This window comes from Marmota marmota, unplaced genomic scaffold (genome assembly GCF_001458135.2).
Source record: "Marmota marmota marmota unplaced genomic scaffold, marMar, whole genome shotgun sequence".
In the NCBI taxonomy this organism is placed as follows: domain Eukaryota; kingdom Metazoa; phylum Chordata; class Mammalia; order Rodentia; family Sciuridae; genus Marmota; species Marmota marmota.
In genome coordinates, this window is record NW_026000223.1 from 8,458,643 (window position 1) to 8,472,041 (window position 13,399).

The 13,399-nt window shown below is 34.1% G+C and overlaps 1 protein-coding gene across 1 annotated transcript in view; it reads left to right on the forward strand.

Annotated features, from left to right (window-relative positions):
- Adam9 (ADAM metallopeptidase domain 9) overlaps positions 1-13,399 on the forward strand; it is an 85,776-nt gene that overhangs the window by 55,994 nt on the left and 16,383 nt on the right. Inside the window, exons 15-16 of the mRNA XM_015501286.2 lie at positions 871-976; positions 6,013-6,196. Coding sequence (XP_015356772.1) covers positions 871-976; positions 6,013-6,196 — 290 coding nt within the window. The remainder of the gene's footprint in view (positions 1-870; positions 977-6,012; positions 6,197-13,399) is intronic.

Genomic DNA, 13,399 nt, shown 5'->3' on the forward strand with positions numbered 1-13,399 from the left:
TTAAAACCAAGTGGCGTAGTATCAGATGTGTATGATAAGCAAGTGAACTTCCTTTAATTAAGGAGGAAGTACTGGCATTTTGGCTTGAAAATACTTCTAAAGAAAATAAATACTTCCAAAGAACTTATTTTTTAGGCATATATAATTAGGTAGAAAAGTTGAATATTAAGTGATATGTAAAATTTAAGAAAATAAGAATGGATTGATACTTTGTCATCTATTATAGGTGTTTGTCAATTCATCTATTTAACAGAAATATCTAAACTCAATATCCATAAAGTGGTAACTGGAAAAATGATTGGCAGTATTTTCACCAGGTCCCCCTAGCTGATCTAATCAGGGGTACAAATGTGTACATGAGAGCAGTGAGAAGGAATATGCTGAGATGGCACCATACTGTGCATTGACTTTAAATGATAATTTCTTGTTTAATGATATTTTCTTTTTCTTTTTTTTAGAGAGAGAGAGAGAGAGAGAGAGAGAGAGAGAGAGAGAGAGAGAATCTTTTAATATTTATTTTTTAGTTCTCGTCGGACACAACATCTTTGTTTGTATGTGGTGCTGAGGATTGAACCCGGGCCGCACGCATGCCATGCCAGGCGAGCGCGCTACCGCTTGAGCCACATCCCCAGCCCTTGTTTAATGGTATTTTCTTATAGGACTTGAGTGCTTGAAACTGGCTTTATTTTTACATTTGTTGTTATATATGAAATATGGAACAAAAATTTTTTATCTGTAAGGGCTAAATCTTGTTTTCAGAGGTGTGGAGGCAGTTCATCCAGTGTATGGACTGTCAAAGGGAATAGTTTTATTTTTGAGTTAAATTACTATAACTTTTTTTTTTTCTCTTTTAAATGTTCAATGTTACAGAAGCCAAGGCTGCCCCAAGAGATTGTTTCATTGAAGTGAATTCTAAAGGTGACAGATTTGGCAATTGTGGTTTCTCTGGCAATGAATACAAGAAGTGTGCCACTGGGTAAGTGGAGGTGAGGTCCTAGAGCATTGTGAAGATGATAAGACCAGTCTTCTCTAGTGTCCTCTGTGACAAGTTCTTGCCACAGCTCCTAGCAACTGCTGACTTTCTCGCTTTCTATGTATTTTTAAAATTTTATACATTTTCTTTTCTTTTTTGTGATGGGTTTTCACTGTATTGCCCAGGTGGTCTTGAAAAGTGAATCTCCTGCCTCTGCCTCCCCTCCCAGATGCTGGGGTGGCAGGTTATGCTATCATGCCAGCCTTCTCCTTCTTTACCTAACCTTCGAAATTAATGTTTTACAATACAAGGCTTCAGACAGTCTCTGGTGTTAGGGACAAAACTGGTAAAATAATTCATTTCTTTCAACATTAACTGTCTCAAACCTAATAAGTTTTAGATTCTTACTTTGTTTATCCTAGATCAACAATAAGAATCCCAACTAAACACCCTTTTCTTTTTCCTTTCAATATTAGATTAAATTTCCAAATCCCAAGGTAAAGGGTATTTGCAGAATTAATTCTGGAGTTCATTATTTTATTCTGGCTCTACATAATTTTAAAATTGTGGATTAAAACTTTTTATTTTTATGATTAACATTTACTTATTGTAAAAATATTAATAACATTAAAAACTTACAAATGAGAACAAAGTCATCCATCTCAACCCATATATGTTCACTAATTTCAATGTCTTTCCTCTGTTTTAATTTCTGTACACTGTCTCTACTCACACTGACATTTTATTTAATGGGAATTAATTTGTAATATCATGCTTTCTTCTACCCACTCCACCTCCTAAACCCCCCAGTTAGATTAAGAAACTTGTAGTGAGACAGTGTTTCCTAGGAAGAAATAGCACTGACTTCCACATGGCAAATCCAACAGATACTTTTAAGTCTTCATGGTACTTGACCTTTCAGTAGCATTCATTTCTCATTCTTGAAAAAACCTCTTTCCTTACCATAAGGTAAGTCCTTCATCTGCTATGTATGTATGTATGTATGTACGTATGTATGTATGTATGTATGTATGTATTTTCTGTGGCTTCATTTGCCACATCTGTGAAATGCTTCAGCCATACTGTCCTATAAGTGCCTTTTTGCCACAGGACCTCTTGCATATACCATTTCTTAGCTTGGTTAATTCTGTTTATCTTCCCAATCTCAGTTCAAGTATAGTTTCTTTAAGGATGACTTCCTCCAGTTTCTTAACAGGGTCAAATATCATACTTACACATATTCTTAATGCTATATATCTTTTTTTCATAGAATTTGATATGTTGTATTTTCATTACTGTTCAAAATATTTTCTAATTTGCATTGTGATTTTTCCTTTGACTTGTAGGTTGAAATGTGTTACTTAATTTCTAAACAATTGGTAATATTCTGATTATCTTCTTGATTTTGATTTCTAATTTAATCCCATTCAGAATTTATTGAGATATGCATTGTTGCCCTGTATATGTGGTTTATTTGGGTGAATGTGCCATGTGCAATTAAAAACCAGAGTATTCTGCAGGGTTTCCAGATTCATTATTCTGTTAATATCAAATTAATCAATAGTTGAAATTTCCATGTCTTTTGGGAGGTTTGTTTTTTTATCTGTTTGCTCCTTCAGTTTCTGAGAGAGGCATGCTAGACTCATGTTATGATTATGAATTTGTCTGTTTTCTTTTTAGTTTTTAAATTTTTATTGTGTATGGTTTGAATTTGTTATTGAGTGCATGCACATTGAGGATTATGTCTTCTTGATGAATTAATCCTTTTACTATTACCAAACTTCCATCATGATCTCTGGAATATTCTTTTGTAATATTTGCCACCATTTTAGTTCTGTATGTGACTATTTGCTTATCACTCATCCTCACTAAATTGTAAGGTCAGATGACACATTTTATCATTAGTGTTTAACATAATGCCTGGAACACAGTGCCTAATAAGGTTTGTTGAATTAACTAATGAATGAAGGTACGGATTAGTGTTGGTGAAGAATTAGTATAAAGGGATAAAGATTAGTGTTTAGGGCTGGGGATGTGGCTCAAGCGGTAACGCGCTCGACTGGCATGCGCGGTGCTGGGTTCGATCCTCAGCACCACATAAAAGTAAAATAAAAATGTTGTGTCCACCAAAAACTGAAAAATAAATATTAAAAAAATTCTTCTCTCTCTTTCTCTCTCTCTCTTCTCTCTCTCAAAAAAAAAAAAAAAAAAAAAGATTAGTGTTTAGGGATAAGTGGATTCATGCAAACTTGGAAAGAACTTGGTAGACATATCATATCCTTATTTATAGCCTAGTTTGGTTTCTTATTTTTATAATTCTCATTGAAAATATGGAAGCTATACTTGTCAAACTTATAAATTACTGAGTAGCTAATTTGAGAAAAATTTTATAATAGTCATATAATGGTACTATAGTTATTCTGAATACACATTTGAAGTTAGACCCTTTGAGTTTGAATCCTGGTTCAACTTCTTAACATCTCAGAGACTTTAAACAATTCACTTCCCTTTCATCCTTCATTTTTTTCTCCTATAAAATGGGGATAATGTTGGTATTTATTTCTAAGTGTTTTTTAAAAAAATATTTATTTAGTTGTAGTTGGACACAATACCTTTATTTTATTTATTTTTATGTGGTGCTGAGGATCAAACCCAGGGCTTCACATGTGCTAGGCAAGTGCTCTACTACTGAGCCACAACCCCAGCCCTCTAAGTGTTGTTTTGAAGACTAAATGAGTGTTGAATATTAGTACTAAGGGCAGTACGGAGTCATTGTAGTGCTCCTCCTCCTCCTCTTCCTCCTCCTCCTCATCATGATCTTTATTATAATCTCATCATAGAAAATATATAAAATCTAAAAAAATCTAAAGAATGATCACATATGGTTCTATCATCCAGATATTTCCTTGAAGTATTTTTTTCCTTTTCATGTGTTCATATATTTCTAAACACGAACCACATGTTTCATGTTGAACATAAACACTGCTATTCTAAACATGTGGTTCATATTTAGAAATATATAAACCATGTGCAACACCTTGACTGAAAGGGCTATTTTTCTCTTTTTTTTCCAGTATATAGATAATATCATCCTTTTGAACTTTTTGTTATTTTGTTTATTTTAAATTACTATAGTTTTGGTGCTGAAGGTTGAACCCAGGGCCTTATGCATGCTAAGCATATTCTCTACCACTGAACTACACCAACTGCTGTTCTTTAAGGCAATTCACAATACTGTATCACCTCTAGCAAAATGATCAGCTTTTAAATATCTTATATCTAGTTAATGTTCATATTTTCCTAGTCTTCCTCAAATTGTATTTCACACTGACAATTTTTCCATATCAGGACTCAAATCAAGGATCATCTGTTGCATTTAGTTGTCATGTCATTTAAGTCACTTTCAATCTAAAATATTCCCCTTTGTTGTAATTTTTTGATTTCCAACGGCATTGACCTGTGGAAATGGCTGTGCCAATAAGCCCATGTTTTGGATTTGTTTGATAATTTTCTTTCAGTGTTGCTTGACTTTTATCTGTTCACTGAATTTTCTTTAAATGAGAATTGAAATCTAAAATCTTAGATTTGGGTTAAATACATCTGGTAAAAATACTTCATAAGTGATCATTATGTTAAGAAGGCACATAATATGGGCTGTCTTATGATAATAAAAATTCTGGAAAAGCTGCTATAATCTTAGGCTTAATGGAAATGTAGTATCTGGAATAAAATGAAAGAGTGCTCCATTTTCTTTGCTTGTCAAGCTAAAAATGAAGTTCCATTCTGAGTATCATGCTTCAAGAGGCAGTAAGACAGGCTGGTACTATGGTGCAGCCTATAATCCCAGCAGCTGGAGAGGCTGTGGTAGGAGGATTGGAGGTTCAGAGCCAGCCTCAGAAACTTAGTGAGACCCTAATCAACTTAGTGAGACCTATCTCAAAAAAAAAAAAAAAAAAAGGCAGTGAGGCAAACTGAAACATATTAGAAGGGAACTTCCTTGTTCCGTGTTACATGAAAAGTAATAGTAGTATATTTCCCTTGTGCAGTAAGCATTTAGGAGCTATTGTCCACAATTAGCTACCTCCTGAAAGAAGAAGATATTTGTGTGGTCTCCTATGAAAGATCTGGAATCAATGGAGAAGGGATAGTAGGAGAAAAATTTTTCACTCAGTGAGTAAGAATGTGCATAATAGCTAAAATGGGGGAAGTTGCAGAAGGTTGTGAGTTAGAAGTATTGGGAAAAAATGTCCTATGATGACTTGGCAATAATATCATGGAAAAGATTCAAGAATAGGATAGGTGCTTAGGTCAAATGACAGTTAAAATAGGAAATTTCAATGCTGGGTCATAAAAGTTGATATTAGAAATATGCAGGATATAATGTATATAGGAAGGACATTTATCTTATACAACCTTTAAATGTGAATGGTAGCCAGGGAAAACTTCATAGATTTTGAATATCAAGTCAATAAATTAATAAGTTAGTAAATTAAGGATTGAATCTTTAAGAAGCTAGGAGTCAGGGCTGGGGATGTGGCTCAAGTGGTAGCGTGCTTGCCTAGCATGCGTGAGGCACTGGGTTCGATTCTCAGCACCACATAAAAAATAAAATTAAGTTATTGTGTCCACCTAAAACTAAAAAAATAAATATTAAAAAAAAAAGAAGTTAGGAGTCAGCCAGGCAAAGAGGGGTGGAGTCCTTTTTTAGAGTTTCCTCCCTCACTGTGTCACATTTTGTAAACATCCTTACTAGTTAGACTCTTTTGAACACTAGATAGACAATGAAGAGGGATTAGGAGTGAGAAAAGGAGTGTTAGCACCATTTGTTACCCTAATAATTTGCATCTTAGCTTCCATTTATCTCTTCCCTTCCTTTTTTGAAGATAGTTGCTTTTCATCTCTTGCTCTTATATACTTCCTCTGTTGAGATTTCCTTCAGCCAAATAGCAAATTCTGGCTTCATACAAATATGTAATTATCTTTTGTTTGTACGGTGGATGCATTTTATGTTTCCTTTTTTTTTTTTTCTTACTTTGTAGAAATGCTTTGTGTGGAAAGCTTCAGTGTGAGAATGTACAAGAGATGCCTGTATTTGGAATTGTGCCTGCCATTATTCAAACACCTAGTCGAGGCACCAAATGTTGGGGCGTGGATTTCCAGTTAGGATCAGATGTTCCAGATCCAGGGATGGTGAATGAAGGCACAAAATGTGATACTGGAAAGGTAATCAAAATATTTTCTGTTTATAAAATAAAATATTAAAAAAAAACTATTATACAAAGTAAAAACTATTATACAAAGTAAGTGCCTGCTCTTTTATGATTATAAAAGAAATCTATATTTATTGTAGAAATGTTACAAAATCCAAAGCCACCAAGAAGAAAATTGAGAACATCTATAATTTTACTATCCATATTTCTTCACTGGGGTCATATAACTAATATTTTTAACTTGGCAATATACTGTTGATATGCTATTATTTATTAGCCATTTTTCTATTATTGGGACACTTAGGTGATTTCCAGAATGTGAGTGTATGTATGTGTGAGTAGCATGTGCCTCCGTACCAGAAATGTCATAGTGCTTGCCCTGCTCATGTTCCTTGTTATGCTGACTCTACTGTTTGTGTTTTATGAGCCCAGTTATCCAGTTCATGACAGTGCGTTTATATGAGAAGATGACCTGTGCCAAATTCCTTTAAAAAAATGTTATTAAGAAAGTTAAGGGTAGGTCAGACACTGGAAGAATTTTTTGAGAGATGTCATGAAGTAGGACTTGGGCTAGAAGGGCTGTGGCAAGCTTCAGCCATAATAATAGAGAGGAGGGAGTAGGAATGTTAAATGAGATGAAGAAACCAACTCACATGGAAGAGTGTAGCTGGAGGGGAAAGGTGAGGTGGAGGGAGTGTGATTGAGAGAACATAGCTATCTAATTATGTAGCCTATTATAAAGACAGATGGGTGGACCCTCTGATTACCTCAGTTTCTACTGTTTCTATTTCCAATTCTGTTTTTCACTTCTTAGAAAAAGACTCACATGGTTTTGTGCCTACCCTTGCTATAAACTTGCCTGCTGTAGCTATTATAAATAATGCTACAGCTTTAGAAATAAAAACTTCAAAACATTCTTGATTGTTTTCTAAGTTAAACTGCTATAATGGTGTGCACACTTTTAAGGTTTTAGATATGGTTTTGCCACATTTCTATTTGGAAAAGTTTTTATTATCTTCCATTCAATTATGTTATAAGCATTTTAAATTTTCCATCCCTTAGTCAAGGTTAGCAGTTATTATTTTAAAGCTTTCAATGATGATTTCTTTTCTTTTACTCTTTCTTCTTATTGGTGATGCTGAATTTTTTCATTTGTATAAATGTATTTATACTTTTGTGATTTGCCTGCTGATATTCTTCAACTACTTAAAAATTGGCTTCTTAATAATTTTGAAGAAATTTAACTATGTAAAATGTAATGATATATACATATATCCCTCCAGTTTACTGCTGGCTTCTTTTTATTTTAGAACTTTTTGCCATGTTTAAATTTTTATTTTCTCAAATCTACTATTCCTTTCTTTTATGGTTTCCAACTTTGTTTACCTATTTTAATATTTTGATAGACTTTTCTCAGTATATTGTAAGGTTTTTATTCTCTTATGTTTTCTAAACTGTTTTGTTATTTTAATACTTGTCTCTTTCATTTTTGTTTGAGGTTGACATGGATTCTTTTTCATTTATTCATAGAGAAATTAATGCTATTCCAAGTTTTTTTTTTCCAGAATGGTTTATCATTTACCTTAACAACCTTGATTCTAATCTCTTTTTAAATTTGGAATGCTGTTTGAATTACTTATTACATTTTTAGTTTATTTGGGTTCAGTTTCTGTTTTTTACATCATGTTCTTTGGTTTGTCTGACTACTCATGTGTGCAGGCCACCTTGTTTTACTTTGAGTAGTTTTATAAGAATTTTTAATATGCAAAATAGTACAGTTGCTCCTCATTCTTTTTTCATAGTTTCTTGGCTATTTTCATTTATTTATCATTTCAGATGAACTTGAGATCATTTTATCAAGGTGCAAAAAATAAAAAAGGTGCTTTGGAATTTTGGTTGGGATGACATTAAATTTATGCATTTGTTATGGGGAAAAGTGACATCTTATATAATTGAGTCTCCCATAGAAGAACATGGTATGTCTCTCCATTTTGGGGGGTCTTCTTTTAAAGATTTAGTCATAAAGTCCATTCATTTTTTTCATTAGGTTTTTTTTTTTAATTGGTTGTTCAAAACATTACAAAGCTCATGACATATCATCTTTCATACATTTGATTCAAGTGGGTTATGAACTCCCATTTTTACCCCAAATACAAATTGCAGTTTTATTCCTACGTATTTGATGTTTTCATTTCCGTTTTAGGACTAGGCTCCCTTCCTCCCATTGGTTTTCTGATTTATTCATTTTCTTATCAGTTTTCACTTTTAAGAAAAGTTATTTTGTTTAATATTTTTGACTTGTTATTATTGCTATTCCAAGAAACATTCATTTGTATATATTTATTTTGTTAGCAGCCATGTACTTAGTGTCAGGTATTTTTGTTGTTGATTACATTAGCATTTTCTAGGTTAAACAGTGTAATCATCTGTAAATGAAAAAAAAAAAGCTCTTTCCTTTCAGATATTTACAGTTTCAATTTTTTTTTCTCATTGAACTGCAATGATAGAATTTTTAGATAATTTTAAATAATTATGATGATGGTGTCCCTGACTTAACTGAAAATGTACTTAAGCTTCCAAGATTATATGTGACTTTGGTGCCTTAAGGCAGAAAGTATTTATTATTTAAATGGAATATCTTTTTCATCCTAATTAGTAAGAATGAAAAAATAAAAGAATAGATTTAAAATTTTATAAGAATTTTTTTGATAGCTAGTGTAATAATCAGGATTTTCCTCTGATCTATTGGTGTATGCTGGATTATATCAATGAATTTCCTAACATTACTTTTACATTCTATAAGATATATCTAAAATTTGTTTAACTTATATAGTTTTAATTTTTAAATTATAATCTTATATTCCTGAAGTGGACACTGTTTGGTAATAGATATATTCCTATATTCTTTTCCTAGTTAATATATTTTTGTACTTCTGAAGGAAGATTAGATGATTTTTTTGAATACATAAAATTTTACTCTGGTCGTAGATAGTACTCTTAAATCTCACAAAAAAATGCAGCTAAGACTAGATTAAAGCATAAAAGGAAATTTATTGTTTCAACCACAGGATCAGAAAAAGAGCTTTGGGATTGAGAATTTCAGATAACGTTCCTCTGGGTCTTTCTACCTCTTCCATCCGTGCTTCTCTCTTGGCTTTATTTCCTTCTGTGCACACACACCTTATCCTTGTAGTGGGGGAAGACAGATCTCACATCTTCCCAGCACCCTCAGGATAGGTAGGATTGTTCTTGCAATGAAAAATCCAGAGATCCTAGAAAAGGGCTGCAAGGCACAGCTTAAAAGGCCAGTTGTGATGTGGGAAGTAGGCAGTGTAACCCTAGGACCTGTGCAGAGTACCCAGTGGCTGTGTAGCCCTCTGCTTAGAAGGGAACTGATGACAACATCTCTAGCAATTAGAGAAATGCGAATTAAAACTACACTGAGATTCCATCTCACTCTAGTCAGAATGGCAATTATCAAGAATGCAAGTAACAATAAATGTTGGCAAGGATGTGGGGAAAAAGGTACACTCATACATTGCTGGTGGGACTGCAAGTTGATACAATCACTCTGGAAAGCAGTTTGGAGATTCCTCAGAAAACTTGCAATGGAACTACCATTTGACCCAGTTATCCCACTCGTTGGTATATACCCAGAAGGCTTAAAGTCAGTATACTACAGTGATGTAGCCACATCAATGTTTATAGCAACTCAATTCACAAGAGCCAAGCTATGGAACCAACCTTAGTGCCCTTTAATAGATTCATGGATAAAGAAAATGTGGTATATATACATAATTTCACAGGAATTTCCTATTATTTGGGGATACCAGCATTTTGGTTCTATTTGGGTCTTCAGCGGATTGGATGAGGTCCACCCATAGTAGGTAGAGCTGTTTTACTCAGTTTGTTGATTTAAATGTTAAATTTGTCCAAAATCAGGGCTGGGGTTGTGGCTCAACGGTAGAGCGCTTGCCTAGCACATACAAGCATTCATTGGGTTCTATCCTCAGCACCATATAAAAACAAATAAATAAAATAGAGGTATTGTGTCTAACTACAACTAAAAGAATTTTTAGAAAATTATCCAAAGTCCCTTGCAGAAACATACAGAATAATGTTTGACTGAATATCTATGCACCTCATGACCTACTCAAGTTGACACATAAAATTAACTCACAATCAGTTACTATAAATAAATAAAGTTCAGAGTAAAAATATGAATTGGAAGAAAATCTGCAAAAATAGGTAGATTGCAATTTTAGTTTATCTTTTCTGCCAAGCCTGCCCAAAAGATAAATGAATAAATGAGGGATAAACTCGAAAGCATGAAATCGAGGAGATCTCAATAATAAGTAAAGATTTTAAGAACATTTGAAAAACCCAGAGGATGGAGAATATTTCAACAGTAGTGAACATACAACTTAAAATGTAAACAGAGAGGATGTGCATAAGAACACTGCCTTTTAGCTTGACTAAACTGACAGATTTATGATTTGGAAGTACTGGTTATAGCTGAGTGGGATGAAGCATGGAACTGAAGACTTGGTCTACAAGGGAGAGGCTGGCTCCTCAGCTTACTTCTCATATCTTGTCAATGAAGCAGCAATAGATAGTTGTCTATTTTAGGAAGGACATCAGAAGATACTACTTTGTTGTACTGGGAGATGCTTGTCTCCCATGTTCTTTCTATAGTACACAGTTGTCTTTTATACACTTGTAACTGGCTTTAAGTGGATTGTTGCATGAAGTTGGACAATTCTTGCTCAAAAAGTTAGAGATGGAAAGTGTGAAAGAAAAGGTGAAATTCTGAGAAGATAAATTAAGAATTTTAAATTCAATTAATTTAAATCTCTAATTTAGAGATAAAGAACACAGAGGTGAAGTGGACAATTGTGAAATTCCAGAGTACTGGTGAAGAATAATCCTAAAATCATCCAGAGACAGAAACAAAGACAAATAAAAAATAGATCATAGGTAAAGAAAGGTGGTTAGAACTGAGTTCTGGAAGATAGGGGAGAAATATTTTTATGTTTCTGAAAGGTTCTCAACTTAGAATTTTGTATACAGTTAAATTATTAATCATGTTAGAGGACAAAATAAAAATATTTCACACATTTAAATACTCAGAACATTTATCTTTTATTTATTCTTTCTTAGGCACTTTCTGAAGTAATGTTCCAGCAAATGAGAAAGTAAAACAGGAAGAGAAAAAATTATAGTCCAGGAAACTGAATAATGTTAAAGAGAAATTTCAAGATACAACAGTGGTGTACAGGGCCAGGAGAGCAATCAATTCAGATTGGAGCAAAATCACCCTGTAGGGAGGTTTCTAGAGAAAGGGAAGTTTGAAAAGAAAATGACATGGTAAATTGTTTGAAAGGAAGATACTGAGGTTACAACAAAGGGCAGTTTTTGAGAAGAAAGGTAGTCTTTACTTGTTGTCAAAAACAAGGCTGTATGAAGAGTGGAATATAGTACTTAGTTTTGAAATCTACATTGTTTCTGCTTAAACTTTTCATGTTTCCTTGTGGTAGAACTTCCATGAAAATAACATTCCTGGCCTCAGTCTGATACTCCTTCATGTCTCTCCAAGGGAGACAAAGTGGTTGATCCAATTGGTGAGTTCAGGAGAAGACACTGGGCATAGGTGGCTCAAGAACCCCCACCAATCTCCACCCCCTTTCAGATCTGCCTGCCTGCAGAGGGTGCATTTGGTCTGCTCTCTCAACCATGCAGTACACTTAGCAAGGCAGACTCTGTTTCTGTTGCGGGGAGGCCTTAGTTCTCCAGAGCAACCTGTGACTAGGCAGATAGGTTGAATTCTGGGTGCAGTACTAGGAAGCCTATTCTTGCTGGGTACTTACATCATGTTAAATGTTATGTTGGTAGAAAGATGATCCTTTAATTGCCTGTTCTTAGTCTTTGGTTACAGGCCAAGGAGAGGGATAGCTAGGTCTTTCCCCTGATTCTGAACTTACTCAATGAATAGAGAGGTGTTATGTATTGACCCAGTTATATCCCAGTATTAAGGATGTAAATATTAAACAGTACTTACTTTGAGAAGGTAGAGGAGGATCATTGGGGTTTGTGTAAGAAAGCTGAATTCTTATTTATCATAAAAGATGTAAGTTGATGATGTCTAAAATAGACAAATCAAGAAAAATATCAATTTAAAATAGAGAGGTAATTATCACAAGAAATAGCAGTTGCCTCTGGACTCTTTGACTGACAGATTACATAAGAGTGGGTCAGGGAGTTGTTTCTGCTATAAACCCTCCATCACTATTTGTTTTTTAACCATATTATATTATATATATATATGTTTTGTTGCATTTTCTTTTTTTGATTAATTTTTAAATTTATATATGACAACGAAATGCATTACAATTCATATTACACATATAGAGTACATTTTTTCATATCTGGTTGTATACAAAGTATATTCACACCAATTCATGTCTTCATACATATACTTTGGATAATAATGTCCATTACATTCCACCATCATTTCTATCCCCTTGCCCCCCTCTTCCCCTCTGCCCTATCTAGAGTTTGTCTATTCCTCCCATGCTCCCCCTCCCTACCCCAATATGAATCAGCCTCCTTATGTGGGGAAAAAGGTACACTCATACACTGCTGGTGGGACTGCAAATTGGTACAGCCAATATGGAAAGCAGTATGGAGATTTCTTGGAAAATTGGGAATGGAACCACCATTTGACCTAGCTATCTCTCTCCTTGGCCTGTAACCAAAGGACTTAAAAATAGCATACTACAGGGACATAGCCACATCAATGTTTATAGCAGCACAATTCACAATAGCTAAACTATGGAACTAACCTAGATCCCCTTCAGTAGATGAATGGATAAAAAAGTGGCATATTTATGTTTTTTAATAATGTGTGTATATGTATATATATACACACACACATATATTTATATTTTAATATTAAATGAAAAAGCAGAGGAAACTGGTACCGCATTCTTTCGAAGTGATGTTATGGACTGGGGAGATAGCTCAGTTGGTAGAGTACTTTCTTGCATGCACAAGGCCCTGGGTTCAATCCCCAGCACCAAAAACAAAACAAAATAACAACAAAAAAAGAAGTGATGTTGCAAGTGTTGTGTCAACTTGGTTAGGAGTAGTACAGCAAAGTGCTGGTTACCTGGTTTGAAAATCATGACCATCAAAGCATGCCTCCCCCCCCCCCAAA